The 14,588-nt window shown below is 45.2% G+C and overlaps 2 protein-coding genes across 4 annotated transcripts in view; one reads left to right on the top strand and one right to left on the bottom strand.

Annotated features, from left to right (window-relative positions):
* The window catches only part of TSTD2 (thiosulfate sulfurtransferase like domain containing 2), a 28,692-nt gene extending 18,666 nt beyond the window's left edge, over positions 1–10,026 (top strand). Inside the window, exons 5-10 of the mRNA XM_055578599.1 lie at positions 997–1,122; positions 1,948–2,053; positions 5,292–5,410; positions 5,888–6,046; positions 6,587–6,725; positions 8,494–10,026. Of these exons, the coding sequence (XP_055434574.1) occupies positions 997–1,122; positions 1,948–2,053; positions 5,292–5,410; positions 5,888–6,046; positions 6,587–6,725; positions 8,494–8,783 (939 nt within the window). The 3' untranslated portion in view covers positions 8,784–10,026. The remainder of the gene's footprint in view (positions 1–996; positions 1,123–1,947; positions 2,054–5,291; positions 5,411–5,887; positions 6,047–6,586; positions 6,726–8,493) is intronic.
* Positions 10,027–11,060: 1,034 nt separating this feature from the next.
* TMOD1 (tropomodulin 1) overlaps positions 11,061–14,588 on the bottom strand; it is an 89,453-nt gene continuing 85,925 nt past the window's right edge. For all 3 annotated transcript variants that reach the window (XM_055578594.1, XM_055578592.1, XM_055578593.1), the window contains exon 10: positions 11,061–11,627. In XM_055578594.1, the coding sequence (XP_055434569.1) occupies positions 11,563–11,627 (65 nt within the window). In that variant the 3' untranslated portion in view covers positions 11,061–11,562. The remainder of the gene's footprint in view (positions 11,628–14,588) is intronic.

The following is a 14,588-nucleotide window of genomic DNA, read 5'->3' as shown; positions in this document are numbered from 1 at the left end:
TTGCCTCTTAGGGTAGGGGCCTTAATCCAGGCTTTAATGTCCTCCAACCAGTAAAGCATTTCAAAGAGAACAGAGGGTTTGAGAAGCCAGAAAGCCTCAGGTTTGGATTCTCACTCATTTGCTCAGCAAACACATATCAAATGTCTACTGTGGGCAGGTACTACTCTAGACACCGAGTATGCAACAAAGAACAAAACAGACACAAGCTCCTTCCAGTGGGTGGGTCTGCCATGGTGGGTTTACCTGCCCCCGCCCCCCACCCCACCAACCATGCAGAGGGTGCTCGTGTGATTCCCGGCCCTCAGATGAGCTCTGTGCTTTAGGACTTGACGAATATCTCCTCAGCAGCTTTTCATTATTGCTTCTTTTTCATCTCTCTTATCAAGATGAAGAAATAGAGGTTCAGAAAAGAGAATTTTCTCAGGGCCACTTGGCAAGTTAAGTGGCAAAGGTGCATCCTGATTCTAGATCTGCTGCCCTGAATTTAGGTTAAGCTTTGGCCACAGGACAGCTGGAACATCATAGCAAATGGGGCTTTCCAGTTGTTTTATCCATTTTATTTTCTGGTTCAGCATATGTTAACTGAGCACCTCAGCTGAACTATGGGCAGTGCCATTTCAGAAAACTACAGGCATCTTTGTGTGGCAACACTCTGGTGTTCATAGCAGTGTTTCTGCTTTTCCTGTTAAGTTCACCAATACACATGAACCTGTTCTGCCCTGCAAAAATCCAAACTGAGCTACAATATGGGCTTCCCCGTGGCTCAGTGGTAAACAGTCTGCCTACCAATGCAGGAGACTCAGGTTCGATCCCAGGGTTGGGACAATCCCCTGGAGGAGGGCTTGGCAGCCCACTCCAGTATTCTTGCCTGGGAAATCCCATGGACGGAGGAGCCTGGCAGGTCACGGGGTCACAAAGAGTCAGACACAACTTGCCAACCAAAACGAAGAGAAACTTGGACAGCTGCATTCCCTTTTTCACTGTTTTATGTCTCAGGTTCGAATTGCTACGGAAGGAATCAATGGGACTGTTGGTGGAAGCAGACTGGCCACCAGACTCTATGTCAGTGTCATGCTTTCCTGCCCACTGTTTAAGGATTACCTGTGTAAGGATGATTTTAAGGTAAGAGAGATTGAAAATAAAATGGATTGAGAGCCATTTGCTTCAGTGCCTCTTCCCACTCCAGGCTATGAAGATCACCATAAAGAAGTAAGCCGTGCTGGACAGAATACCACTTCCCCTCTAGGTCTTGAGGCAGCTCAGTAGAAAGAGTATGCTCCTTCCAATCCATCTTCCAAGCTGCCACCATGTGATCATGGGCCTTTTTATATAGAATAAAGACATTGCAGCTTACACACACTAAACTCAAACTTAACCATAATTGCTCACTTGAGAGACCACCTGTTTCAGGGGATCTCTGAGTGTTTAGTAACCCTGGTGGGATCAGATCAGCACTCATACCACAGTGGGACTGAAGCTCTTGCTCTCTGAAGGAGACTTTATGTCAGAGTGACTTTATGCTTTAGTGTCATGGGTTACAGAGGTGGTGGGAAATACCTTGCTAGTAAGTGTTAGTGTTGGTGATGATGATATGAAAAGAAAAGGTTGTGACTCCTGAACAAAAGCCTGGATACAATCTTACATATAGAAATTGCTCGGTGGTGTTTCAGTTTTATAGTTAAATGATTATTGCTATAGAAACACCTTTTCAATTTGACATTTCTACACATGGTAAATACGCAATAAAGAAGTGCCAAATATAAGATTACATCTGTTGTGTAATAATAGGGTAGCTGAAGTATTAAGAAACCTCAAATTAGGAACAGCTCTTTCAGTGGGAGAAGGAAGTTAGAGCATAGAATGTTCCAGATAATTCAACTTAATAAATATCTTATACCTGGAGATGGGAAAGACAGACTGTATTCTGTTTTGTTTCTCATTGGCTAGACCAGCAAAGGAGGAGCTTGCTGTTTTCCAGAATTGCGTGTTGGTGTGTTTGAAGAAATTGTGCCCATGGGGATCAGTCCCAATAAGATCTCCTATAAGAAGCCTGGTATGCTTGCTTTAAGAAGAAACATTTTCCTTTTCTTCATAGGGACAAATTTTAATATAGAGACAAATGTGAAAGCTAGACATTCTGATCAGCGAGGGTTCTGATGAATTCTCTCTTCAGAATAGCCATGGGGTGGCGGACACTCGGGTCATTCGGTGCTCACGTTGGCTCTTCTCTTTGGTGCTCTGGTGACGGGAGACTCGCTGCTTAGAATGACCCGGCTTAGTTATTCTTCTTGGTGATGGTTTGGAAAGAAGTTGTTTTCTCTTTCCAAAGATAGCAATTTGGGAAGAGTATAATTATTACTTGTAAATAGTTCATCAAATGGATAAGCCATACCGACTTTTTGCTACAGAAAGCAAGCAGCTTTCAATACGAAAGCAGTCTGTTTGCAAGTGCTCTAGAATGTTCTTTTCCCCCTCACTCATGGGTACCATAGGTGGTTGAAAGACATTTCTTTGGCTGGGGTTTTTGGTTTTGTTTTACTTTTTACTATGAAAAACTTCAAACATTTTAAAAAGTAGAAAAAATATTACAGTGAACGCCCGTGTTCCTATCCTGCAGCTTCAACAATTACAGATTCAAGGCCAGCTTTCATCAATCCCCACTCCCTTTCCCCAACCTAGATTACTTAGAAGACAATCCTGCTGTCATGTCATTTCATTCCTATTTTAGTAGATATTGCTAAAAAATAAAGAATTTTTTAAAAATAAAGAATTATAAAACCATCATATCCAAAACATTTTAATAGTAATTACTTAATATTATTGAATATCCAGCCAGGGCTTAAAATTCCCAGTTATCTCATAATTTTTAAAGTTTGTTTATATCTGGATTCAAGTAAGGTCTACTCATTGTGACTGAGCCTTTTAAGTGCTTTTTAACCTAGAGCCTCCATCTTTTATTTTCCCATGCAGTTTATTTTTTGAAGGAATTAGAAAATTTTGCTTGTAGTATTTCCCACAGTCAGGATAATGCTGACTGCATCTCCATGTAATGTTCCTCTGTCTTTCCTGTGAATTCTAGTCATATTTATGGTAGTGCTGTCTAGCAGGAATATTATGTGTGCCACGATGGGATTTTACATTTCCAGTAGCCACATTTTAAAAAGTAAAAGGAAACAAGTGAAATTAATTTCACTAATACCCTGTATTTAATGCAGTGTAGCCAAAATATTATTTCAACTTGTATCCAATGTAAAAAATTATTAATAAGATATTTTAGGGGCTTCCCTGGTAGCTCAGTGGTAAAGCATCCGCCTTGCCAACATTGGCAGGAGACACGAGTGTCCCACCTGGCTTCAGAGCAGCTAAGCACAACTACTGAGCCTGTGCTCTAGAGCCAGGGAACTGCAACTACTGAGCCCACGTGCCGCAACCACTGAGGCCGGCGTGCCCTAGAGCCTGCGCTCTGCAACAACAGAAACCACCACGCGAAGCCTGACACCGCAGCTAGAGAGCAGCCACTTCTCACCACAACTACAGCAAAGCCCACACGGCAACACAGACCAGTACTGCCAAAAATAAATACTAATTATAACAACAACAAATAAGAAAGATGTTACTTTTTTTTTTTTGTATACTAAATCCTTGAAATTCCACGTGTCACCCTTATTACAGCACATCTCAAACCACATTTCCAGTGCCCATTAGCCACGCTGGCTAGTGGCTACCGTATTAGACAGCTCACATCTAGAGACTTGATCAGATTCAAGTTTGATTACCATTTTTCTTTTCTTTCCTTTTTTCCCCCAAGTCTACTTCATAGGTAGTATTGTCTCCTTTCATCAGGAAACAGAAAGGTCTGGCTGGCTCTATGTTCATTTTTTAATATGTAAATATTTAAAAGGGATAAGAGTTAAACCAGAGGGAAATGGGAGTAAGATACAAGCATCTGGGGAAGGAGACTCATGTGAGGATAGAAGGCCCCAAAGGGCCGTGTCTGCTTAGTGTCCTTACCTTGGCAGGAGACCTCGTCGGCACTACAGGACCTCGCCGTGGAGGTGAGGGGAGACTGGGCTCCACGTAGTGCTGTGCTGCCTTCATTTGAGCTGCATTGTTTGAAGGCACTTCTTCTAAGCAGGTCTATGTGAAGCACTGTCTGATCAGGCCTCCATCAGGGCCAGGAGAGCAGCCACAGTAATAGCAGCAGCAGGAACAGGTTGGGTTCCCTGCAGCTCCCTGTAAGGGGAAGGCTCAGCAGATTTCCATGCTTGTCATCACAGTTTTGAACCTCCCTTTCCACCCCACTGTTTTGGTGACTGTAATTATGTGACATCACATATAAAATCCAGCCCTGTTACATTCTCCATGCAGTCCTCAGATGGGCAGGCAGGAATCTAGATTCCTTGGTCATGCTCTGGGTCTCTAACCCCATCTGGTACCCAGCAGCTTCAGGGGGCTATTGGGATCCATCCCTGCGTGGTGCTGTCAGGATCGATCATGAGTGGTAACTGACGCACCAGAGCCCCCACCCATGAGGTGTGGCTGCTCCCCTGTCAGATTCACCAAAAGTTCTTCACAAGCTACTGAGATGTCTGGACCCCTAAAGTATAGGAATATTTCTCCCCTGGAGAGTAGAAAAGGCAAAAGGCCCCAGCAGACAGGTTCTTTCTTTTTAGTCTCCTTGTACTTTACTTCATCTCCTTTCTCTCCTTCTTCTGGCCTTTCATCTTTTCTTTCTTGCTTCTTTCTCATATTTCATTCCCACTGTCAACCCCTTTTCTCTTTTACTCATACACACAAACTTAGACACATTCTTCTCTGCTATATTTTTTAAAGACTTATTCAAACTTTGTTCTATAACCATATGCTCACACTTGGACTTGATGTTGGTATAGAACAGTTTCTAAAGCCTATAGTCAAGCATATACATGTCCAGGCCCCTCCATATACAGAACAATTGAACACTGGTCATAACATGGACCAGCAAACCCACATGGCAGTTTACATCTCTACAGTCTGGCTTTTATCACTGGGTTAGGCCAAGTATGAGGATGCAGAATTCTTTGACTAATTATTTCTAAACTGCCAGGTCTCTATAGCACTCATCTTAGGAGGGAGAGTGAGGACTTAGAATTACTAAATTCTGTCATTATGCTGATCAGATAGCATTATTTTCAGACATAATTGTAACTATGAAGAGGAAACGTTTAGGTGGGGAGGAACAAATGGAAATCATTGGGCTGGGCCCTGTGTGATCTGGTTTTGTTTTTAACCAATTTTTTGTTTGGTTTTAGGAATCCATTTATCCCCAGGTGAATTTCATAAAGAAGTAGAAAAGTTTCTGTCTCAGGCAAATCAAGAAGAAAGTGATACTATCCTATTGGACTGCAGAAATTTCTATGAAAGCAAAATAGTAAGTAAGAAAACCACAACTGAGTTCCTGCAGCACAGCGTGTTTCTGAAGGGGACACTGTGTGCCCACTGTGGCCCAGTCAGTGGCTGTCCTCCCGCTGCTAGCAGAGAAAACCCAAGCCTTTGAACTTAGAATCTGGTGAGAAAGGCTAAGAAAATAGGGATTAAAGACATCTTGTACAAAATGAACTGTCTCCCATGCCTACCCCTAGACCCATGTCAGGATCTTGTCAAGTCTGCCTTGGGCAACCTCTCCAGTTCCCCAAGGTCTCAGAGGGTAAGCCACAGCCCACCCAGCCTTGTTTCTAAGTTCTAGCTCTCGGAGTTTGAAAGGTCCGAGTATGGGATGAAAATGGCAGTGAGCAAGTGCTTCCTTGCCAAGGCAGGGCTGGGGAGTGGTGGTTGACGCAGAAAGAATCTTTGTTCTTACCAGGTGTGTTTTTCTGATAATTTTATTTCTGCTGCTTCTATATTGTAGGGACGATTCCAGGGCTGCTTAGCCCCAGACATCAGGAAATTCAGTTATTTCCCTAGCTACATTGATGAAAATCTAGAACTTTTCAAAGAGAAGAGGGTGCTGATGTATTGCACTGGGGGCATCCGTTGTGAGCGGGGTTCAGCCTACCTGAAGACCAAGGTGAGTTCCCAACCTCAGGGCACTGCAGGCTTGGAGGCGAAGGAAGCTGCCACCCCCAGCCAGCAGGATTTATTGTCCCCTTGTATGGTTCCAGCATAGAGTTTCTAAGTATAAAGTCTGAAGTTCTTAAATCTCAAGATGTGAAAAGCACTCATCAGTCTTAGAGACTCATCAAGTACAAAAGGGAAAGATTAGTTGACATCTCCCTTTTCCTAAGCCTTTTGCTTGATACTGAGAAGAGCAGATTCAGTAACATTACATGTCCCAACAGGTGTCTACCTATATTTAGGGAGCCACAAAAATAGTTGGGCTTCCCAGGATCTCGAGAGTGAAGGCCCTGACTGCTGTCCTCAGCCATCCCCCTAGCGGGCAAGGTCTGGCCAGTTGGTTCCTCGCCCTCCTTGGTCAGCAGTTCTTCAGTGTCCCACAAGGGAACCAGGGGCCCCATTTTGGCATTCCTACCACATGTCGCTTCTCTGTGGAGGTTCCTACTGGCCTCTGCTAGTCTCCTCAAATTTCCTCTTGTGTTTCCACACACAGGGAGTGTGCAAGGAAGTGTTCCAGCTCAAGGGTGGCATCCACAAGTACCTGGAGGAGTTTCCTGATGGTTTTTACAAAGGGAAGTTGTTTGTTTTCGATGAGCGTTACACCTTATCCTTCAACAATGACATAGTGTCAGGTAGGTCAGCACTGGCTCAGAACTGCAGCTCCTGAGCAGGCACACCCTCTGTATTAACCTTCTGGAAGGCAGGCCAGTACTGATTGCTTGACGAATCAAGCAAGGGAAAAGGACTGCACAGGACCACCGTTTCCCACCAGAGCTGGGGGTGCAGTGGTGGAGCAGACAGAACCCTGACCATTAGGAGCCCTGGGTTGGGATCTGACTCAATTGTTTACTAGTTAGACAAGTCCTTTAAAATGGGAATAACCGCACTCACTCTGTCCACCTGCTAAGAGTTGAACTAATAGGCTAAATCTAGGGTCTTAACCTGGAGTCGGTAATATTGTACTAAAGGGACCTGTGAATTTGGACTGGAAAATAATTTCATCTTTGGTTTCATAACCCCTCACTAAATATAGCACTTCAATTATGAATGTAAGAAGCAAATCAGGGGTTTTGGATGTACTTGTGACTTTGTCATCAATAGAAATCACAGTATTTTCATTATTACAGCTGCTATGAATATTTCAAAATAGCATTTATGTGCATCATTGCTTCAAAATTGAAAGTTATTAGGCCCATCACTAAATCTTATTATTTTATGTGTTAAATACCATACCGTATCCCAGACTCTGAAGAATACTGTTATTTTGTATTTCTGTATAGTTGGTTTCCTTTGTGATCCTATGTATTTTATGTTCTGCATTTTAAAAACATTTTTCCAAGAATAGTCTTCACTTGGCTGTAGATTCATGGCACACATAAAAGAATCCCTAGTTAGATGGTGTGTGGACACATGTGTTATGCATGTTTAGAGTGGTGGGTGGGGCATTCCAGGGTGGAGCTGACAGAGGCAGAGTGGCTCCAGGAAGCCTTTGGTGAGACTAGTCCGGACTCCACAATAACACGTGGTACCAGATGAAAGCAGTCAGGAGGAGGGAAATTAAATTAATCTTTAAGAAAATGGATCTTCCTCCTGGATGCCACTGTTCTGAATGGGAAAGGTCATAAGCAGACAACCCTAGTGACTGTCAGAATTTTTTAGAACTTCTTTGAGCAGGGACCGAGATTGAATTAACACCTGGATAATAAATAAGATGGGAGTCTGATTTCTTCTCCCCTTTCTTCTTGATCTTTTTATTCATTTTAATGGTCTTATTTTGTCTCTTATTGGAAGCAACTTCAGATCTCTAATGGCGCTAGAGGGAGAAAAAAGAGGGGAGAGAGGGCCCAAAGGTAGCTTACATAAGCTGGGTAAGGGGACTTGAAGAATGATGTTATCAGTGGTAAAAGGGGCTGAGAAAGTAGATACATGAGCTTTAGGACTTGTGTGGCTGAGTGTACCCTGGCAAGAGCAGATCCACAGGCCTGGGGAGACGGGTGTGGACTGCAGAGTTTCGATGTGCAGTCACCTGTATTCAGGCGTGTTGTGTCTCAGTGCAAAAGGGAATGATGTTAAGGAAAAAAGCCAACAAAGGGTGTTGGCCAGCTTGGGACTAGTTAATGAAACAGAAAAATGTTACTACCTGTTTTCTAAATGGGGAAAAGAAAAATGGGTCCATGAATGCTAGAATCAAAAGACAAATCCCAAAAGCAACCTAACCCGAAAAAGTGGGGATGGGTGGGGAGCCTTGTTGGTTAGAAACCTTCCCCAGGCCCGAAAGGATACATTAGATGCTGATGAGCAAAGGGCTAGGTTTAGGAACTGGAGAAGTGCCTGTCTACATGATGTGTGCACACACATGTGTGCTTGTGTTTTTATAACAAGGCTTTTCTTTCTTCCCAGAATGTTCCTACTGTGGCATCCCCTGGGACCACTATAAACTCTGCTCCACTCCCCAGTGCCGCCAGCTCGTCCTGACCTGCCCTGCCTGCCAAGAACGAGGATTCACAGCCTGTTGTGTCACGTGTCAAGACAAAGGGAACAGACAGGCTGCAAGCCCAGCCCAGAGCAGCTTTAAAGAGGAATGCGAGTGTACAGCCCGACGGCCACGTGTACCAAGGGAGCTCTCACGGCGGGGGCCTCTCACAGCAGGCGCCTCTCCCCTCAAGCCCGGGGCCCAGGCTGGATGTTGATGGGAACGGCCCCCTCTGTTCCCCCAGGCCTTCACACAGCTAGGTCTGGGGCCGCCATGTGTTGGAGAACGTTAGGGCTGCACTAACAGAGAAATGGGGAACTCCAGAGCTGCCAGAGCCAGCATGGTCAGCTGGTCACATGTTAGCACCTGTCCTCCGCAAGAGAAGGGAAGAGGAACTTGGGTGCTCACCTCTTACCAGAGACATTCTGGCTCAGAAGGTGCTAGAGCACAGAAAAAGGCGGGCTTTGTGGGATCCCAGAGTTCCTAAGGGAGAGAGCCTTGAACCTGGTGACCTGCCCTGCCCCTTCTGCACCATGCAGCAGGGCTGGCAGTACTCGTTTTTCTTATCAGCAAACCTGTCTGTCCTGATGGCAAAAATGAAAGCTGTGTGGCCCTAGAAGTGGGCTTCTCAGAACTGGGCCTCTTAGGTCAATCCACCATCCACCCCTACCCTCCTTTTTCCCTGCTAGCCTCAGAGCACTGGACCAGGATCTGCCAACTACAGCGTGTGGCCCACCTCTTTCTGTAAATAAAGTTTCATTGGACTAGCCACAGCCATTCACATACATATGATCTTTGACAGAATTAAGCATTTACAAGAAAGACATTATGGCCTGCAAAGCCTACAGTATTTACATGTGTACCTCGGAGATGCAGATTCAGTTCCAAACCACATCAAAATGAGTTACATGAACTTTTTAGTTTCTTAGTATATGTAAAAGGTATGCCTACATTATGCTGTAGACTATTAAGTGTACAATAGCATTGTGTCTAAAGAAACAATGTATATCACCTAATTAAAATTTTGTATTGCTAAAAAATGCTATCATCTGACAATGTGGGGTTGTCAGAAACCTTAAAGCAAGGTATGCCTGAACTATCTGGCCCTTTACAGAAAAAAAAAAACCTTGCCACCTCTAGTCTAGACGAACAGCTCATCTGGTGGAGGAGATAGTCTTAAAGATGTGGCTATCTTCACTTTTATTGGATTTCTTTTCTGAGAGATTTCCCTGTAATAGTTTATGCTTCCCTCAACACCCACACTACTAGCTCTGAAGCGTCTTTGAGAGAACCACATTATGAGCTCGAAGACACCGACATCTGGGCAGTAGTTTTTAGGTAAACACCTCAGAACACAAGACATCCTGCGTCAGGTTACTGAGCACTGCTGTGGTGGTTTCCCAGCCTCTGGCCAACACGTCAGGCGCAAGTCCCAAGAAACACATGCACAGCCATCCATAGACCAACAGATTTAATATTATGTTGCAGTTTCCAGTGATGCAGAATACAGCTGCAATTGTGTTTCAAGGAGAAGCCGAATGGGGCTGGCTGTCCCTGCAGCGCAGAGCCACTCCTACAGCCTCAGCAGACACTCCTCCGTGGTGGTGAGGCCCTGGCTCCATCTCTGGTTACCCTGTACTGTCCACATCGTTACAGTTCAGTATGCAAGACTTTTTTCATCAAAAGCCTCTCTGCTCAGTGCTCCGCAGCTTAGTCTATGTTCGTCTGGTCTTTGGCCTGTCCTTTGTTCTAAGATTTGCTGAATCACTCATGAAAATAACTCCCCAAGCAACAGAAATACTAGTTTAACTGGCACTGTGGTATATTAAAAGGCACAAGGGCAGTGTGGCTTAACATTTTTGCTGGATCCCAGGAGATGCACATGATGTTAAAAAGGGATCTGGCAGAGATGCCAAAATTACATTTTCAGAATTCACCATCTTGGGTGGTTTGGCCAGGTTTCCTAATTCTTAAATATCTAGATTTTCTTCACCATTGCCCTTGAGAGGCTTCATTTACAGGCGAGATCAGTGGTGACTTGTCTAATAAGTGATGTGACAGGGTGGCTGAAGTCTGTAAGCATAAGCCATGATGGACTGGAAATTCATCTTATCAGTGATTTACCTCACATAAGGCACTGGCCCACTACTGACTGTGCAATTATGAGTGTTTTCAAGTATTTGGCCATAGGTTTTCACATCCATTGTAAGGTTGGCATCCGGTAAGGAAACAATTCTTTCTGACTCCAGTACTGTAAATAAATCCCAGATGTTGATAAAGAACACCCAGGAAAATGCTTGTTGCCTGGAATTGGTTTTTGTTTTTTTTTAAAAAAAGGATGGTTTTTAAAATTTGAATTTTCATTATTGGCTTTTTCTATCATTCCCTGGTAACCAGCAAAAGGATCATTCTTTGATTGCTGGCAAAGCTCTGTGGGCTTGTCTTTAAGTAAAAAAAAAACAAACAAAAAAAAAAACTGTTCTTGATCCAGAAATCAATTTAGCAACTTTAATCTTGAGGTTCTTAAAATTTAAAGGAGGATTAAGAATGATGAGCTGTTTGTTAAAGAGCTAAGATCAAGTTTGTAATAAAATATTTTATAATGCTTTTCAACCATGTGGAAGAGGGTGCTGTTTGTTCCTGTTACACATTTTAAATATATCTGAAACACCACATACCAAGGTCACTGAAACTGGACTTTTGGGGCTAAGTCACTGCTGCGCTAACATCGTCTTCAGTAAGATCTGCCGGTTCAGGGGCTTCTTAGTTTTTAAATAATAAACAGACTGAATTTCTGTGACTAAAGAAAAACTTCACATTAACCATAGTTTATAAAATTTTCAGCTACAACCACTAGCTAACCTAAAACCTTAGTGCATGAAGAACTGAACCACAACAGGGTTTGTGCTGGCATTCTGCCTTCTGGTTCCCACCGCAGAGCACAGCTTATCAGTGGAACACGTCCAGTTCAAAGGCGTGGTCGGCACCCGCACACACTAGACGCCGCTCCGGCACTTGGGGATGATGGGCCCGGTCAAGTCTGCCAGCCTCCTCTTCCTCACTGGAAAGGAATGGAGATGAGACGTGAGCAGCTGTCCCTGGGCCCCAGAACCACCACCGTGGCTTGGAAAGCACTGGGAAGCTTCTTGATAACTTTGCTGAGCACACTCTGAAGTCTGTTGTTTTTAAAGGACAGCTTGTGAGCCTTCACTGAGAGGAGGGCCTGTAGTGGTGTAGATTCATTCAAAAAGTACTTGTGAAGCGCTGGCCACACAGGTGTAAAGCCCGCTTTATCCAACTCTACCGTCATCCTTCGTGTACAGAGGCCCCATGGTTGAAGATCCTTACTCCAGGTCAGATAGAGGTTAAGTTCAGTCCATCTTAATGAAATCTTACCCTGCTGGTAAGGTTTCCCTCGGCCCTTCCTCAGAGTTCTCAGCCTGCCTGTGTCAACAACAGCATCTGCCCTGAAGATTACTCTGCATTATCTGTATCCCCTTATGGTTAACCTTGACATTTTCCCAGAGGCAAGACAATATCAAGTCCAAACACTGTTCACATAGCAAGGGAGTTAAATGTTGCCAAGAGGAAAGCATTAGCTTATGAGATGGCCGCGATGGTGGGGGACAGGGGGAAGGGTCCCTTTGTTGTAATAAGGGAGAGTGTTTGAAACAAAACAATGTCTGCAGATGAAAACCAAGCAGCAAGTCACATCAGCTACGAGAGAAAGGCAGGTCAAAGGCTGTAGAGCCAGTGGGTGGCAGTCAAGGGGGCTGCAGGTGTGGCAGACAGGATGCTATTGTGAGAGGGAAAAAGTTTGTCTACACTTAGACACCTTCCAGTTCCCGAGCTAAACAAATTTAGATCTCAGATGAATGCTTACAAGCTGTAACAAGAACCGAATCGGCCTGTGTGTGACACTGAGCATATAAAGCAGAACCACCCAGGAAGGTGTGTTACTCTGGTTGTGGCTAGGAGCTGGTGGGGAGACACACAGTTTGCCCCATCTGGGGCCTAGAGTTTAGCCTTTGCCTGGGCTGCTCCTCTCCCCTGCACCTCCCTGGAAAGAGCAATGAATGCAAATCAGCGGGCTGTCTCCTGGAGAGAAGACAGTGTGTCTGGCCAGATTCCTGGAGACCATCAGAATGTGTAACAGCTTGGGGGGAGACATGGGGGGAACCACCACCAAAGCCCAAAAAGCAGAAGAGGTTTGCCCAGAGTGATGAGAGGGTTTACACAAACCAGGCTTGGCAGCATCTCCATGTTAGCTGAGTAAGCATTACACCCCATTTACACTCAACCCCTCACTGGCGCCCCTCCAACAATTCCAGAGTGGCAGCGTAGTCACCACTGCCATGTCATGGATGAGGGCAGCATGGCAGGGAACAAAGCAACAGAGCCAGTACTAGACGGAACCAAGGCTGGGACTCATCTTGAGCCTCAGTCCGGCGCCTCCCTCAGTACAATCAGGCCCTGTCTATGCAGGCTGTACACATACACGTCTCATCTGGGTCTCACAAGGGGACAGCTCCTTTCCCCTGGAGAAGACAAGGGAGCCAGGGTTCCTGAGGGCGAGGCAGCAGAGCCAGGACTGGAACCTGAGGCCCCAGTCCGTGGCTTGAGGTAAGAAAGGGACCCCATGGGGTCTCCCGCAACTTGCCCTCAGTAAGTATGCTGGGCTGCAACTGCACACGGTTCCCCAGGCACTGGCTTCTACAGGAACTGGATGGGGAGAAAAGAAAGGCACCACTTTGGTATTATTTTCCCCCATTTTAATAATGAAGAAAATTGAGGTCAAGAGAGGAAAAGTATCTTGCCTCAAGTCACAGTGAATAAGAGACACAACTGGGAACAGATGCCAGGTCTTCCAGGTTCCTTCAAATCAACCTGCTTTTTACTTCCATTAAAGCAGACTCCTCTACATGGCTTATCATTACAACTGCCAGAGACTCTTTCACTGTCAGAGCCTTCCAGCATCTCAGGTCATCTGGACCAATCCCCATCAGCATCTTACACTCCCTCCACCACTTGCCAGGCTTTATACTTCCATCATGCCTTTGAGGCATGTCTTATATACATTTATATGCAGCAGCATTGACTGACTGCTGTGATGTGTCAAGCACAAGGATAAGAAATAAAGATTAACAGGGGACTAAGATAAACCTTGGAGAAGGCAATGGCACCCCACTCCAGTACTCTTGCCTGGAAAATCCCATGGACGGAGGAGCCGGGTAGGCTACAGTCCACGGGGTCGCTAAGAGTCAGACACGACTGAGCGACTTCACTTTCAATTTTCACTTTCATGCATTGGAGAAGGAAATGGCAACCCACTCCGGTGTTCTTGCCTGGAGAATCCCAGGGACAGGGGAGCCTGGTGGGCTGCTGTCTATGGGGTTGCACAGAGTCGGACACGACTGAAGTGACTTAGCGTAGCATAGTGTAAGATAAACCTATAAGAAATTAGATAAAACATCACAAGTATGCTGGTAGATCTCATCAAGTATAAGAGGCCCAGTGAACAAAGTAGTCAGATCTTCCAAGGATGGTGGGTAAGTTGTCCACTGAATCTTAAACGATAAAGGGGTAGATGGCGGGAATGTACAGGGAGCATTAGGAGTAATAGTTTCTGAAAAGGCAGCTTTTGCCTAGGTCACTGGGAGACACTCAGCCTTTCTGGACTGGCTGATACCAATATGGCAAGGCAATGGCTTGTTGGGGTGTCGAGAGATGAATCTGGCAGGGCCTCAACTGGAGTGGAGGCGGACAGCACAGGTGCTGGGGCCAGAATGACTACCAGATCCAGTCCCACCTCCGCCCACTGACAGCAGGTAACTTTACTACTTCTCTAGGTCCCATCTCCTTACCGTAGGATGGGGATGACAACAGTACCTGCCTCACCTGGTTTTGGGGAATGTTACACGAGTTAGTAAGACTGAAGTGTTCAGGGCAGTGCCTGGCACACAGTAATGGCCATGTAAGTATCAGCTGTGATTGCGAAGGGACTTGTAAGCCACGTCAAGGA

This window comes from Bubalus kerabau, chromosome 4 (genome assembly GCF_029407905.1).
Source record: "Bubalus kerabau isolate K-KA32 ecotype Philippines breed swamp buffalo chromosome 4, PCC_UOA_SB_1v2, whole genome shotgun sequence".
NCBI lineage: Eukaryota > Metazoa > Chordata > Mammalia > Artiodactyla > Bovidae > Bubalus > Bubalus kerabau.
The sequence above is the reverse complement of the archived record's forward strand: the minus strand, read 5'-3'. Positions and strand labels throughout refer to the sequence as shown.